General features: G+C 43.3%; 1 protein-coding gene across 2 annotated transcripts in view; it reads right to left on the bottom strand.

Annotated features, from left to right (window-relative positions):
• Positions 1–704: 704 nt before the first annotated feature.
• The window catches only part of LOC110989073 (sodium/potassium/calcium exchanger 5-like), a 30,167-nt gene continuing 17,241 nt past the window's right edge, over positions 705–13,630 (bottom strand). Inside the window, exons 5-9 of one of the 2 annotated variants that reach the window (XM_022253191.2) lie at positions 10,746–10,846; positions 7,333–7,613; positions 6,721–6,984; positions 6,150–6,251; positions 705–5,373 (exon numbers count right to left, since the gene is read on the bottom strand). In XM_022253191.2, coding sequence (XP_022108883.2) covers positions 5,045–5,373; positions 6,150–6,251; positions 6,721–6,984; positions 7,333–7,613; positions 10,746–10,846 — 1,077 coding nt within the window. In that variant the 3' untranslated portion in view covers positions 705–5,044. The remainder of the gene's footprint in view (positions 5,374–6,149; positions 6,252–6,720; positions 6,985–7,332; positions 7,614–10,745; positions 10,847–13,630) is intronic. The other variant, XM_022253199.2, reaches the window with a different exon arrangement.

The raw sequence follows: 13,630 nt of genomic DNA, 5'->3' as shown, positions 1-13,630 counted from the left end.
GTCGAGTCATTGACATAGATTATCTTTTAAAGTTGACCTACCAGAATTAGGGAGTTGGATTGACTCCAAAAGTTTTCTTACCAAGTCGTCTTCCCACAGTTTGAAGGTCGACTTGACAACATAAATTATCTCGACGAGTTGACATCGCGAATTCAAAAAGCAGACTTGATGACATAAGTTATCTGCCAAGTCGTCTCACCAAATAAGGGAGTCGACTTAACTGCATAAATAATCTCGCCAAGTCGACATAGGGAATTCCGAAAGTAGACTTTATGTCATGAAATATCTCGCCAAGTCGACTTACGAGAATTAGGAAGCCGACTAGACTACATCATTTATCTCGTTAAATCGACTAAATACGCTTTATAAGTCGACTTAAGAAGAAACATTCTCTAGGTATCTGAACAAGTCGGATGGCACTTCCAGAGCTCCGTACCCGACGGCACCACAAACCCTCTAACATTTCGCCACCGTGGAAAGCTTTAAATTACAGACCACAGTGCATGCACCTCAGTTATGTCATGCTTTGTTTGCCTGCCAAGATAACCAAATTTCAGTCGATGTTAACCGACACTAATTGCTGAAACTCATCAGTTTGGCAGCGTCCATTGCGATAACTCACCAGGGCTAAGTACAAACGCGCTACTGACATCCACCAGGATCATTTACATACACGTAAAAATAAAAGAACTCAATAATGGGGCTTGTATCTATAACGATTTATTATATAAAAATAATATTAATCCTTTTAAAGCAATTTCCACAACCACTCTTAAGATCCTCGGAGGGAACATAATTGCACATCGGAGCCTACGAAGCACGTACGCCAAAAAAAAAACATGAATAACATTTTTGCACCGTTTCCCCCGCCCAGAACATGTGAAGAATTGCGTTCATGGTTTCTTAATATCGATATCACACATGGGCCCACGTTGATTTTGACATGATTTGCGGTTGTGCTAAGGTTGGTAATTTCAGTGACAAAACTGTTGAATAGAATGGTAAACTGGAACTCAAAATCACAAGTTTCTTCTGACTGAACTAAAGAAAAAAAATCATTAAAGTTAACGCTATTTATTAAAAGACAAGCGAAATTAACGATTAACATAATTTGAAATAAAATACAATTCAACAGACCCTACTGGCTTGAATAAACCTCCCAGTCAAAAGTTTATGAAGTCATAAAAAGGAAAAGAAATTAAGACAACATAAATGTCTACCGATCAAATCGGGTTTATTTTGTGGCACTTTATCCACAACCATGAACTTTAGCATGGACATAAGAAATTGCTGAAACCTGCGCATGCCACGTGCAAAAGTTCAGACCTCGTAAGCACGGCTACCGAAAGCCAAGATCTCTTACATTGCTGAAGGAGTTAGAATTTCAAATAACACGAGTCACTGGCGGATCCAGGGCGTGAAGGCGCAAACGGGGGGCATGGCACCAAAAAAAGGAACAAAACTTGTTTTGTTTCGGCAAAACGATGATTTTGGAGAGACTTTCTTTATTTCCCTCCCTTCCTAAAGTGTCTGAACCTCCTCAAACTCAGCCTCATCCCTCAGAAAAGAAGTAAAAAATTATATGTCGAACTTACGAAAATTTCCCCCCATAACAATTTTGCTCCCTCCCCAAAGTTCTGGACCCGCCCTTGAAAGCGTGCGTGTGCAGACAACGTTAAAGAGCAGCAACGTTTTCAACACACATTCAGCTCCTACACGTATACCTGTCAGATTACCAGAGCGCGCAACACGATGAATAAAAGAACACAGATTGACTCGTCTGTTCCTTGAATCTTTGACAATGCGAATTAACCTGTCACATCATAGTTGAATGTTCAAAAGGATATAAAGAATTAGTTAAATTCTAGACTGCTATAGGTCACTCTTAGGAAACCTGCTTCCCCAGTATGATTACACAGCAGCACAGAGCTCTGACATAACATCTACTTTTATTTTGGCATTTGCTCGAGTGATATGTTGTAAGATTTTAAGGGAATTGTTTTACTTTAGTATATTGATGGCCAGTCATGGTTTAGAACCCACTTGTAGGCAAATAAATATGGATGTGACGTAAAAAGACTCAGGTCTACATGGATCTATCGCAAAGGCATCCTGGAAAATTTAGATACGGTCTGAATGGTGCTCGTAGCAGAGCTGTTTATAAGGAGAGTTGCGACATGAGTGTCTCAACTGTTGGACCAAACAGGTGGATAGTGCCTTAGTGAGCATGGACAATTAGCACACAATACATGTATATAGCTGCATGCTGCACTGCTCACATATTTGAGCAGCCATGTTAGTTCCAAACTCTGAAGTTTGTGCTATATCTACAGCTCTGAATGATAATTGATAGGAGAGTCGATTGAAGAATGATTACATGTACACTTGAAAAATGAAGAAAGGGGGACAATGAAGGAACCTCTCGATGGCACACAAGGCTCTCGCATTATAAGAAGTCGTTTGATTGTTAAAAAATCTGTACAGTTTCAAGAGTTCGTGTTAGAATATAAATGGTACGGTGTTTAAAATGACTTTAAAGAGAATGGCACTTGACACCGTGTCTACACTTTCATAGAACACATAACACCGTCATTGAGGAACAAGAATTTAGAAAAGAGACGAAGTTCCCTCAGTTGCACGTTTTCCTTACGGCGAAGATACTACAAACTAAATATTACATACGGCTTCTGTTGGAAACGATCTGTGGGCATATAATTTATGCAAATTTCAAGGAATAAAATAGATAGACGTTAAGTGGAAACCATAAGCTTAATTAACCCTGGGTTGCACTCATTATGGCCTGATTAGAATGTGAATTAAGTACGCCTCCTCACCGAGGAAATCCGTTGCAATTACTCCTTATGAAACTCAACCGTCCAAGTTACTACAAATAATGTGCAACCTTTTGCGTGGTTACCAAATGGTAAGTTTTGTGGGAAGTTTGCTTACCAGTACCAGCGAGGCGCTTTTTCTATGCATAAGATAGTGGGCTTAAATGCTGTGATCTTGGGCAAGTCTACTTGCCTCCCATGAATTTGAATGGGCACCTGTGGGGGGCAGAGGTGGTGGCTGTGTTGATTGGCTGTTGCACCTTAAATGACAGCATTGAGCGATACACTCCTGATCCTCAAGGAGCTAATTAGGTAGTTTTAGAAATGTTTATTGGGCCTGTGAAAGGGATAACAATGCACTGCAAAAACTGTGGTGTTAAGTTTAACACCCCCCGTGTTATCAGAGGACTAGATGTACACCAACACTTTTCACTAGTGTTAAAAAGTTTTTTGTTGGTGTTACTTTTAACACTCTCCAGTGCACTGCAACACTTACAGGTGTGGAAAGTAACACCAGCGGTGTTAAAGTTAAAGTAGCACCCTATGGTGTGGTTATCTGATAACACCAAAAAGTGTTGATTTTAATACCACAGTTTTACAGTGTGATGCATATCGCCTTCAGCACCAGTAATGGTAGATATGTGCACTTTATTTAAATACCCATCATAATACGGGCGATTCACAATAGCGCGCCACCAAGAGTTTACAACACGTTGGCCAATCATAACGCGCGAAATTTGTCAACCCTTTCCAAACGCACATTAGGTTCGACAAATTTCGCGCACTGTGATTGGCCAACGCGTTGCAAACTTTTGGTGGCGCACTATTGTGAAACGGCCGTATTAAGTAACTCGCCTGTCTGGGCAAGCCTTCACATTCCAGGTTCAAATTGCACGGTATGCGGATCTGCCACGTTGTCCCAGTCATTCGTTTGTCGCCGACTGAAGCGCCTGAACAGGGCGCTGGGAAGGGCTGATGGCTTTGCACTGTGATTGGCTACTTAGTGCACGACCTCCGACCACGAGGTTATCACTTCCTGTTAGCGAAGCGTAATCTAATTTTTTGATTAGCTAATAGCAGTGCTTTGGCAGAAGCGAAAGTGTCGGCTTGTGTGATAAAAACATGGCCTTGATACAATCACCGTAATTTATCTTCTTACTAAGTATCACTGATCACGTGTCTTTTGGCGATATACATGTACATGTAGTTCAATCATTGGTTATCTTGATCAATTTACAGAAATTTACCCACAATGCTCCGCGCATCGTTAGCTGTGACCCCGTGTGACGCATATCCTTCATTTAAATCTATGCAAGGCCATGCATCCGCCCCTCTCAGCGCACTGTTCAGGCGCTGGGCGACAAGCGAATCCCAGTCACTGTATTCAGTGCAATCAGCAACGTCAATGTTTCTACAAAAGGGTGCAGGTCTCATATTGGCAATCCATGTTGGCAGATTCGCTTTGCAATTTATCATTTGTGTGAGCACTGCGCATGCACTCCAGTATCAATCATTACAGTGTCGTCATAGCTACATATTGCGCAGCACGGTATAGACCCACAGCGTGAAACGTGAAAAAAAACCATGCTACTTGGTGGACTGTCGGCTGGTTCCTACTTCAGAATTTACACATAAGTAAACCAGGTTTCCACTTGTATACAAGGAGGAGAAAGAAGGGCAGCACTTATCGACCCTCCCCCCCCCGTTTCGACCTGGTCCCCGCCGCAGAGATTACTTTCGTTTGGTGTGTTCTGGGTGAAACTGACAACGGTTCATGATAGCCGTATTCAGAGTTTGAGGGTTGAAATCGTTTTATTCAACTCCGTCGCCGTTGTGGCCCCGACTTCAGCAGTATGCGTCGTCCTTGTTTCCTCGCCCCTTGAAAACGGTTAGGGGCGAGGTGTTTCCATGAAACGGTGTTATCTTGTGATGCCATAATATAACATAATGGCTTACACCTGTTTTTCCTTCCAAAGTTTCTTGGGTTCATTGTAGGGTAATGATGTAAAAGATTCGTCTCCACCAATAAATCAACGGTAGGATCATCATCCAATGTAACTATGGTCGTGTTTGTCGTTGTGATGGCATTACATTGTTCATTTAAAAGATCCCAAAGGACTGTTTAGGCAAGAAACTCATTTTTGTGTCACAGTTTTGCACTGTCCTCTGAAGTTGTGAAGCGTGTCGTAGTAGTCGCAATCATGATGAAGCGTTCACATGCCGCAGACGGGTAGTTCATTCACTCCCAATACGGCACTCATCTCTAAAAATACAGACAGGACCAGGAAGGCCGCATACAGCAAAATGAGCAGAAGTCCAAGCTTCTTGTTGAGCAGAAAGCCGCTTAGCCGGATCAGGAGCACCATGGCGACGACGTTACCTAGCAACAGCGCCGTGATGTAGACGACGCCTCCACTGTGGATTGCTACGGATCTTCCAGACTGGACCGCAACGGAGCTCAGGAACCAGGGTAGACCCAGGCCAAGTAAGATATCAAAAAGGTTGCTACCAATGGAGTGCGAGATTGCCATGTCCCCGTAACCTGGCGGAGAATACCAGTGAAAATAGCAATGGAAGAAAACGTAGATGCAATCGAGGGGTTGTAGAATAGCAAAACTAAAGTGTGACACAAAATTCAGAGTTGTTCTCATTTTAGTTGAGCTTTAAATAGTGGCGATAACAGTGACGTAACTTTATGCCGGAAATTGTGTATGGGGTAGGGATCTGGAGGGGGGGTTGGCTTGTCTGGCCAAGAAAATGTGAAGTCGGGATGGAGGGGGTGACACCATAGGCCTCTATACTGAAGTCGATGTTCATGATATTGATGTACATTTGAATAATGTGTTACGTATTTGGAGAATCTTTCATCAAAATGGCATATCTGTGGCTTTTAAAAATTATTTTCCCGTTTTTGAGTGATACTGAATGCATTTTAGTCGTTGGGAAGTCCTAAAAATTCTTCACAATCCGCTTTAACTTTTTGTTTAATACAAAAAAGTTGGGGGATGATTTGATTCAATAGCCAATCCCCCACCTCAAAAACCGGGATTTACACCAGTGGCGGTGGTAACTCAGTTGGAGTTCCACTCGATCCCGCAACGATCAATCCTTCTTGAAGTAGGAAATCATAGTCAAGCGTCTATACTGCAGCTTCTTCTGTCACCGTTGAGGGATTGTTAGTGCACGCAGCTCACTGGAACCTTCCCCAAATCTCGGCTTCGTCGCGGAATATCAGATTGCCATCATTTATGGTTACGCAACAAGGGACACCCCCATGAAGAAGCAGAGACGTCGGTGGGGAAACACGTCGCTACCTACCTTCTCTAGCCGCGATAACGCTGAGTATGAGGTCGGGAACGCTGGAGCCTGCTGCAAGGAGCGTTAGTCCCATCACGGTGTCTGGTATTCGTAAGGCAAAACCTGGGGAAACAATGTACACGTGTTTTCAAGCACTAGTAGCTTATGGGCTCCGTGCTGGACCAAGAGAGGGTGCAATTTTCTTTTCAACGGAGGCTCCTTTGGTAGTAACTGCGAATCGCTGGTTCGCGAACAACTATGAAACGCAAGCGTTGCACTTGCATCGCTACCAATAAAATGAGCACTCCCGACCAGGATGTCTCTTTTCAACCGATGAGGGGGTACTTCCGCACAGAGCGGAAAATACTTAGCCACTTTGTCGCTGCGCAGGATAAATGACTCCCCAGACGACCACTAAGCAAACTGCCTAATGCTGTGAAGATCTTATATTGTTGGCTTTGACACAGAAATTGTTACAAAATATGTTAAGTCCATGTTCTCTCTTATCTACCATGATCGGTTCAGCTTTGTTTTCAAAATGTGAGGGGAAATGATGAGGTGCCGCTGTGATGTGGGCGGAGTGTCAACTGACCGATGACTGTTACCATCCACACCAGCAGGTAGGTCAATCCCCCGATCCAGACGAGGGCAAGTAGGAAGGTGAGCGGGTACCACCGGGCCCACGCCTTCTTGCGGCAGTCGGGGATTGTGACGTAGAACAGCAGCAGGGCCGGTAGAGTCAGACACCAGCTGAAGATCTGGAGGCACCCTTTCGGGACTTCGAAGGGGGATTTTGGATCCTCCTCGTGTTTGGCGGGAGATTCTTCCTGATCAGGCCTGGCCGTCTCTGTTTTTTCTTCACATGGATGTAGAAACACAAAACAATTTCTAGCTCGATGCGTTTTATGAATAGAGGCTGTACTAATACTAAGTTTGGATGTGTGGTCTCTGTAGATGATAAAGAAAGCCATACCACTTGGAATTTGAACAAAATGAAGTAAACTGACAATCTCTGATGTCAGTAGAGGGAATAAATTAATAAATACTTGGGAAATACGGCATTAAAATCACTGGTACAGGTTCTCGATGAAGTTTGTGAGGGAGGGTGATTTGTTTGGATGGGAGACTTACGGCCGATATAAATAGGGGCCACAAATTATTCACGAACCGGGGGAAGAATCGTGAGACATATAGAACGTCAAACCTTTATCAACTCGTCTGATGTTGCCGTTGCCATTGGCTATGTGAAGCACCTCCTCCTCGTCTTCCTCATCTGACTCCTCCCCCTCTTCCATCAGATTGGCCAGCTCCGTCAGGTTCGCGGCCCCACGCCCCTCACCGCCGGCCCGCCCCGACTCGCCGATCACCAGCCGTCGGCACCGGCACTTGGCCATGTTCCGATCCACGTACCTCTCGGTGGGTGGGTTGAAGTACATCAGGACGATGTACATGCAATACAGTACCAGCATTGCCGCGGACTCCGCCCTGCGGTAAAGGAAGGGGGAGGTATTTAAATGATAACACGAGGGTTGCTTTATGTTTTCCGTCCCCGTGGTAATACCGTTTCATTATAAGCTGCGTCCAAATCACTAGACCACGGCTGGAAATATACCCAGCAAGAAATAAGACCGAGGGGTACCCCCCCAACATGTCCAATCCCTATTCACATTCCAGACTATTGTTACTTAACACATTCCCCCCCCCCCAAGATGTCTGAAAGGAATTCCCCAGATTCCTGCGAGACAATGACCAACACAAAGCAGGGGGGGGTTCTCTCTGTCTCATACCTTGCCGCATGTGGCTGGAAAACAACACGAAGCCGCAAGCTGGTGGCTTAATAGCCACGCGTGTATCAAGCCTGTATAGGCCTATATCATGCATGAAGTCGTACGACCTTGCACATACAAGCACATTCGCTCAGTACGTAATACCCTATTGAATTGCGCTTTAAGTCACTACACGTAATAACTGAAACGCATACTTAGCTGTATTTCGCCTTAATTCACTCAAACTGTGGCGTAAATCTGTGTTAGAAATGGGGGAGTGGAAAGGTGGGGGGATGACTCGCCTAGCCATGGAAATTTGAAAAGTAGGCGGGGCAATTGCCAAGCCATATACACTATATAGAGGGCGATGTTCATAAAAAAGATGTACATCTGTAATGTGTATCAAATTCATGCAGAATCTTACATCAGAATGGTATATTTATGCATTTTACAAATTAATTTCCCTCTTTAGTGATATTGCAAACATTTTCGTCGCTGGAAAATCCTTAAAATTCTTCACAATCCGCTTTCACAGAAGTGAGGGGGATCATACCCCCACCCACCCCGGGATTTACGCTCTTGCACCCAAAGACCGTACAGGTGAGCTACCTCTCATGTCTCCCTAAACGCCTCAGTCCTTGCATGTGGAAGTAGATGATTTTTGCGTTTCTGTAGGAAAGGCAGTGTATGTCTCATGTACAAAACCTGTGTCAGCAAGTTTTACCGTTTAGGTGTTCTAGGTAATTGTCATCTGTGTGCACGAGTCTATTATGTAAATGTCTGTCCAAAAACATTTATCATTTGGGGGTACACGACTGTGATGGACGCAAGTCCACGTCGTGTTAAAACGCTTCGACGCAATAGCCGCACTGTTCGAGTACAAATGTCCATCTGTCGAAACTTCGTTTCCGGCAAGGTCTGTGCTTTTTAATCATTTTATGGCATGCGCGTCAGTCTAGCGTGACTCCACCAGCGAACTTAATGCAGAAATTGATACGAGTAGAGTTCACAATAATTTGTCTATAGAGGATCATTCAGTAAGAGTTGAGGAAATATACCCTCCTCGGATGTCACAATGCCATGAAAATGAACCCAGCTTACATTCATGGGTTGTAGTCTTCTAACTGCCATGACATCTGTTCTAAAATAACACCTCGCGAACCGAGCAGCGGCACCACGGTTATTTCAACAGTGACATAAGAGCTTGACCAATATTCGGAAAATTGGCATGCATCATGCATGCTGATGAATGTAAACGCCTGCAAACCAGGAGGTTCGAACGACAGAAACCGACTAAAATAATTGGCCTAATATAAAATTGACCCATAATTTATTCAGCGCGTAGAACCCACAAAGGCAGTTGTTGTGAAGAGATTAAAATCTGCAAATATTAAATAAACATTTTAAAGTAGCATTAAAAGTAAAAAAAATGCATTTGACTTCATCGTCAGATATGGAAACGATAAGACAATACAGAAAACTGCAATGCAAAAAGCAAGTCGAACTTAGAAGGGACTGGGGTTGCATATGTAGAGAGAGTAACGCCAACTGTAGACTTTGGAACCAAAATGGCTGTTCATTATGTGTGCAGCAGGACATGCAGTATGCAGTTTTACGCTAATGGTGAAGGTGCGCTGACGCACATAATCCACCATTTGGGTTCCAACAGACTAGACACTCATGTCGCAACTCTCTCTAAAAACAGCCCTAGTAGGGACTCTGGTAAGAAATCTGAACTCTTTATAAAGAGTTACTCAAACAGTCTCGATATAATTCCGTACCAGGAATAAGAATGAAATTTACTCACTGTATGAGGGCGGATGGGGGGGGGGCAAGGGGGCCATGCCCTCCCCCCCCAAAAAAAATCCCGAGAGCCATTTTGTTCAGGAAATTGTTTCTGAGCAAGTGCTTAATTGTGACTGGTGCAATCAGTCAATGTAACAGTCCACCGGGAACGCTGCTTACTTATTTTGCCCCCCCCCAAAAAAATGGGTCTGAATCCGGCCTTGTATGTGTAGGCCCTACAGCTGAGTTGCGGATACCCTCACGCATGCAAGGTTTTATAAGCCTGTACTTCATGTATTTGTATCTTCTCCCGCTATTCCAGAACAGAACTGGGAAAACACACAAAGAGGAGGAAGTAAACTTGGTTACACCTGTGACAAAACTCGAGTGAACTCAGCAAATAACATATTGTCGGCGATGGCAGATCGTAATTGTTCGTCACCGGTTTCGGAGTATTACACCCATTTAGGCCTATAGCTGTCTCACCCTCAAGCAGTGAAAAATTAATGAAATCCACACAATGCTATATTTCGCCGGAAGGTAACGAGTCTGACACGTCGTGTCAGTCACGCGTTAATGTATACGCAAAAATTAAATTTGCATTATGGTTGTATGCCATACGTGGATACTGCAGTTTTGGATCTGAGCAAAATGTGACTCTACTGACAAGACAAACGAACGACGCCTGCCTTCAAATGGAAACGATGATCTTTTCTCCAACCTCTCCTTCCTCGGCTTTATCTCCGTTTTAATGTCCTGTGTTTGGATAAACCCCAAGCGAAGGACGGAAGGGAGTGAAATTCGCCTGTTGCCATGACAATTCCTCAGAATTGACTCAGCTCTGCTCCGTTGTTGATTTTTGTCAGTGTGCCCCTGAGCGGATGCTTTTCTCCCCCCAAAAGAGCCATGCCCCTCCCTGACGACGCCAATGTCACCCTGCAAATTTCTGCATGTTATATAGGACTATTTCTCGCCTTTTCATTAAAAACTCAGTTCAGTCACTAATTCATATGCTGTCTGGCGTGCATTCATTGTGCGGGGAAAAAATTACGAAAGTTGATCTTACCACGTGACCACACCATCGCTGACCACGAAAACGAGGGCGAGGATTGACATGATATAGCAGCAAGAATCACGTGTCAGAGGCCAGCAGGTCAGATAGATGGTCTGCAGAATAGGGGAATAAAGAAAGAAAAGTTCTCCGTCATTCATGCAAAGTCTCGTTCAAGACGAGAGAACGCCGCACAAACTCGAGTGTTTTAAAGAGAAGCTATAGGTATATGGGCCAAACCCTTGTTTACCCTGAATCTTACATACAGGAAGAACATTTGGATATTACGAAAGCCTGTGATGGTCACTGTCTAAATGGCTGCTTTGAAGCGTTTGTCTCCTTTGTTTTGAAAATATGGCAATGTATTTTTGTCACATTTCTAGCTGTCAACAAGTGATGGGAGTCCGAGTAGACCTGGGGCTATTCAAATGCATGTAAAATTATTCCAGTATAGTTACTGTTGCTTGACAAGTTAATTGCAAATGATAAAATTTCGATAGTGTTCATTAATGACCATTTCTTCTGTATGGATGGCGATAATTAAAATGCAGTTTCAACGATTATTTTTAAATGAATTCTCACTCGAAAACGATGTATGTTTTTAGCCTACCCCGGTCTTAATTTAAACCAAAGCTTCGCAAACCGTGGACAAAGTAAGATTTTAAGTGGACTCAAACACATTTTAAAAGATCGACTCTATGTACGGATGTCGTGAGAGTAATAAAACTGACATTAGCCTACGTGGAGCCTGGTGACGTTATAACACGAAACATCACCTTTTGAACTTTTCGATCGTTCAGAAATATCTCCCTCCCCGAGCCTCTCTCGACTTCGAGTAACAGTGACGCCACGCTTTGTTGATTTAAAGACCGTGACTCGCCATCGCAATTCCACTATTCAAACTCAACATACGATCGGATTTTCATTTAGAAATTATGAAAAGCAGTGAAAACGTGCACTACATACATAGACAGTGTTCATTTTGTCTTGTTCATTGTTCCACGCTTTAGACAAAATTTCTTGTCGCTAAGCAAAAGTAACAGTCATATGCACATACGAGCAACTGTCAAAGGGGAACCATTCAAAACTATATGTAATACATGTTTGTCTGGTAACCTGGGTACAGTACTGTGTTCGTTTCTTACAGTCAAAGGCCGAGTTCGGGCGGCTTGTTGTCGTATGTTCACGAACAGCTTGATTTGTCGTTCTTGAGTCGGCCGCTCGAACGCCGGGAACGTACAATTGGTCATCGCTGGTAGTTAGTGACAAGCAACATGGCGGCGTCCATGTTGTAGTAAACTATTCGAGAGTTAATGCTTGGACAACTGGCCTGAATTCTTTTCTATTTAAACAGGAACATTCACTTCTGTGTTGTGAAAAATAATTAATGTTAATTTTGCAAAACTTCCTATTGTCTCCGACTTTGTATGCCATCTCTCTATTTTTTGCTGCTGTGCAAAAAACAAAATCTCACGAGTTTTTCCGTGTGTTCCTGTAAAACCCTGACGAGGAGGTGGTGCGTGATGCTGTTCCGAGAACAGTGTTCTTGAGTCGTGTTCCCGCCGTTAGAGCGCGAGAACAAGAAACCCGTGTCAAGAACACGGCGCCCGAACTCGACCAAAAGGCCACATTGTCTCGTGCAAGTGTCTCGACTTGATTCCCATTAATTAGACCGTGGGCCAGAAATCATAGCTCGCAGTTTCGTTGGGAGTTTCGAGTTACAACCTACTTTTTGCTCTAATAAACACCTTACATACTATGAATCAATATGTTGTCTGTTGCCATCCGGATATTTTGCTCTATAATGTGAAAAATAAGGGTATAAAAATGCGAAATTGCTCGTGTTTTGTTCGTCTTTTTCAATATGTCGATAGAGGGCGCTGTCTCAACCTCGATCCTTTATCAATTTGAGCTCATGAAATACCACCGTTGCACTTGGGGACGAGTGCTACTCGAAGTGAACGTGGCGCCGTTCGTGAGCAAACAGGCGTTTATAATTATTATTATTTATTCATGCCAGAAATAAAAACCTACCCCAGCGAGAAGGGCATAGGGGAGATAAAAGCAAGGAGACTCACTATGGCCACAGGGAACTGTCACCCGTCTCCGCGTGTTTACGCAGAATCAGGAGAAATTTCACAATTTATAGAGATGAGTTGGTGAAAATATGTGACATGTTGCGAGCAGTTGAAACAGTTTGATGGATAGGAGAGAGGTGTTGCTCTGGAAAACGTAGAAATAGCGAAAAACGAGCAATCTAAGCGGGGTACGGCTTCTTGGCCTTCCAAACATGCCAAAGTTCCATGCCAAGCATATCGCATGTGTTTGTCAGTCATGTCAGTTTTAAATTGTGCTTCTCCTTCGTGTCCTTGGGATCGAGGTTTGTCTCTGTCAGTTAAAATACTAACCATAGTGCTGGTTCTGATTTAGGAAACAGATGCAAATTCAGGACAATATAAATTATTTCCATAATACTTATTTCTACAGAAACGGTCAGTTGAATTTTTTTAGGAGGACGGGATTCCACAGCATTTCCGTGCAAATAAAGTCATGACACTTGATGTTCGATTTTTTAGTTCCAGATCTTTCCTAATTCTGGATCGTTTGAATTTAAAACCTACCGTCTTTTTGTGCTGTTCTTCAGTTCGCATTCTAAGACAAACTGTATTTGAAAGGTAAAATACATTTGTTCTCAAACTTTCCGGACTAGGCCAGATTTGTAGTTCACACTTCGACATTTGAGTTTGTTGAAATCACTGGAGCCAAAAAAAATCGGCAACAATTTGCAGGGCGATAGGTCACTTCGCCAAATACTTTTTCGTATGTACACCTTTACAGCTAATCAAATGAATTAGAATTTCTGTCTTCAAAATCGGCTGAAAATTGAACAAATTTTTTTT

The sequence above is a fragment of the Acanthaster planci genome, linkage group LG05 (genome assembly GCF_054643075.1).
Source record: "Acanthaster planci isolate LZ-2023a linkage group LG05, COTS_SCS, whole genome shotgun sequence".
NCBI classification, from domain to species: Eukaryota; Metazoa; Echinodermata; class Asteroidea; order Valvatida; family Acanthasteridae; genus Acanthaster; species Acanthaster planci.
The sequence above is the reverse complement of the archived record's forward strand: the minus strand, read 5'-3'. Positions and strand labels throughout refer to the sequence as shown.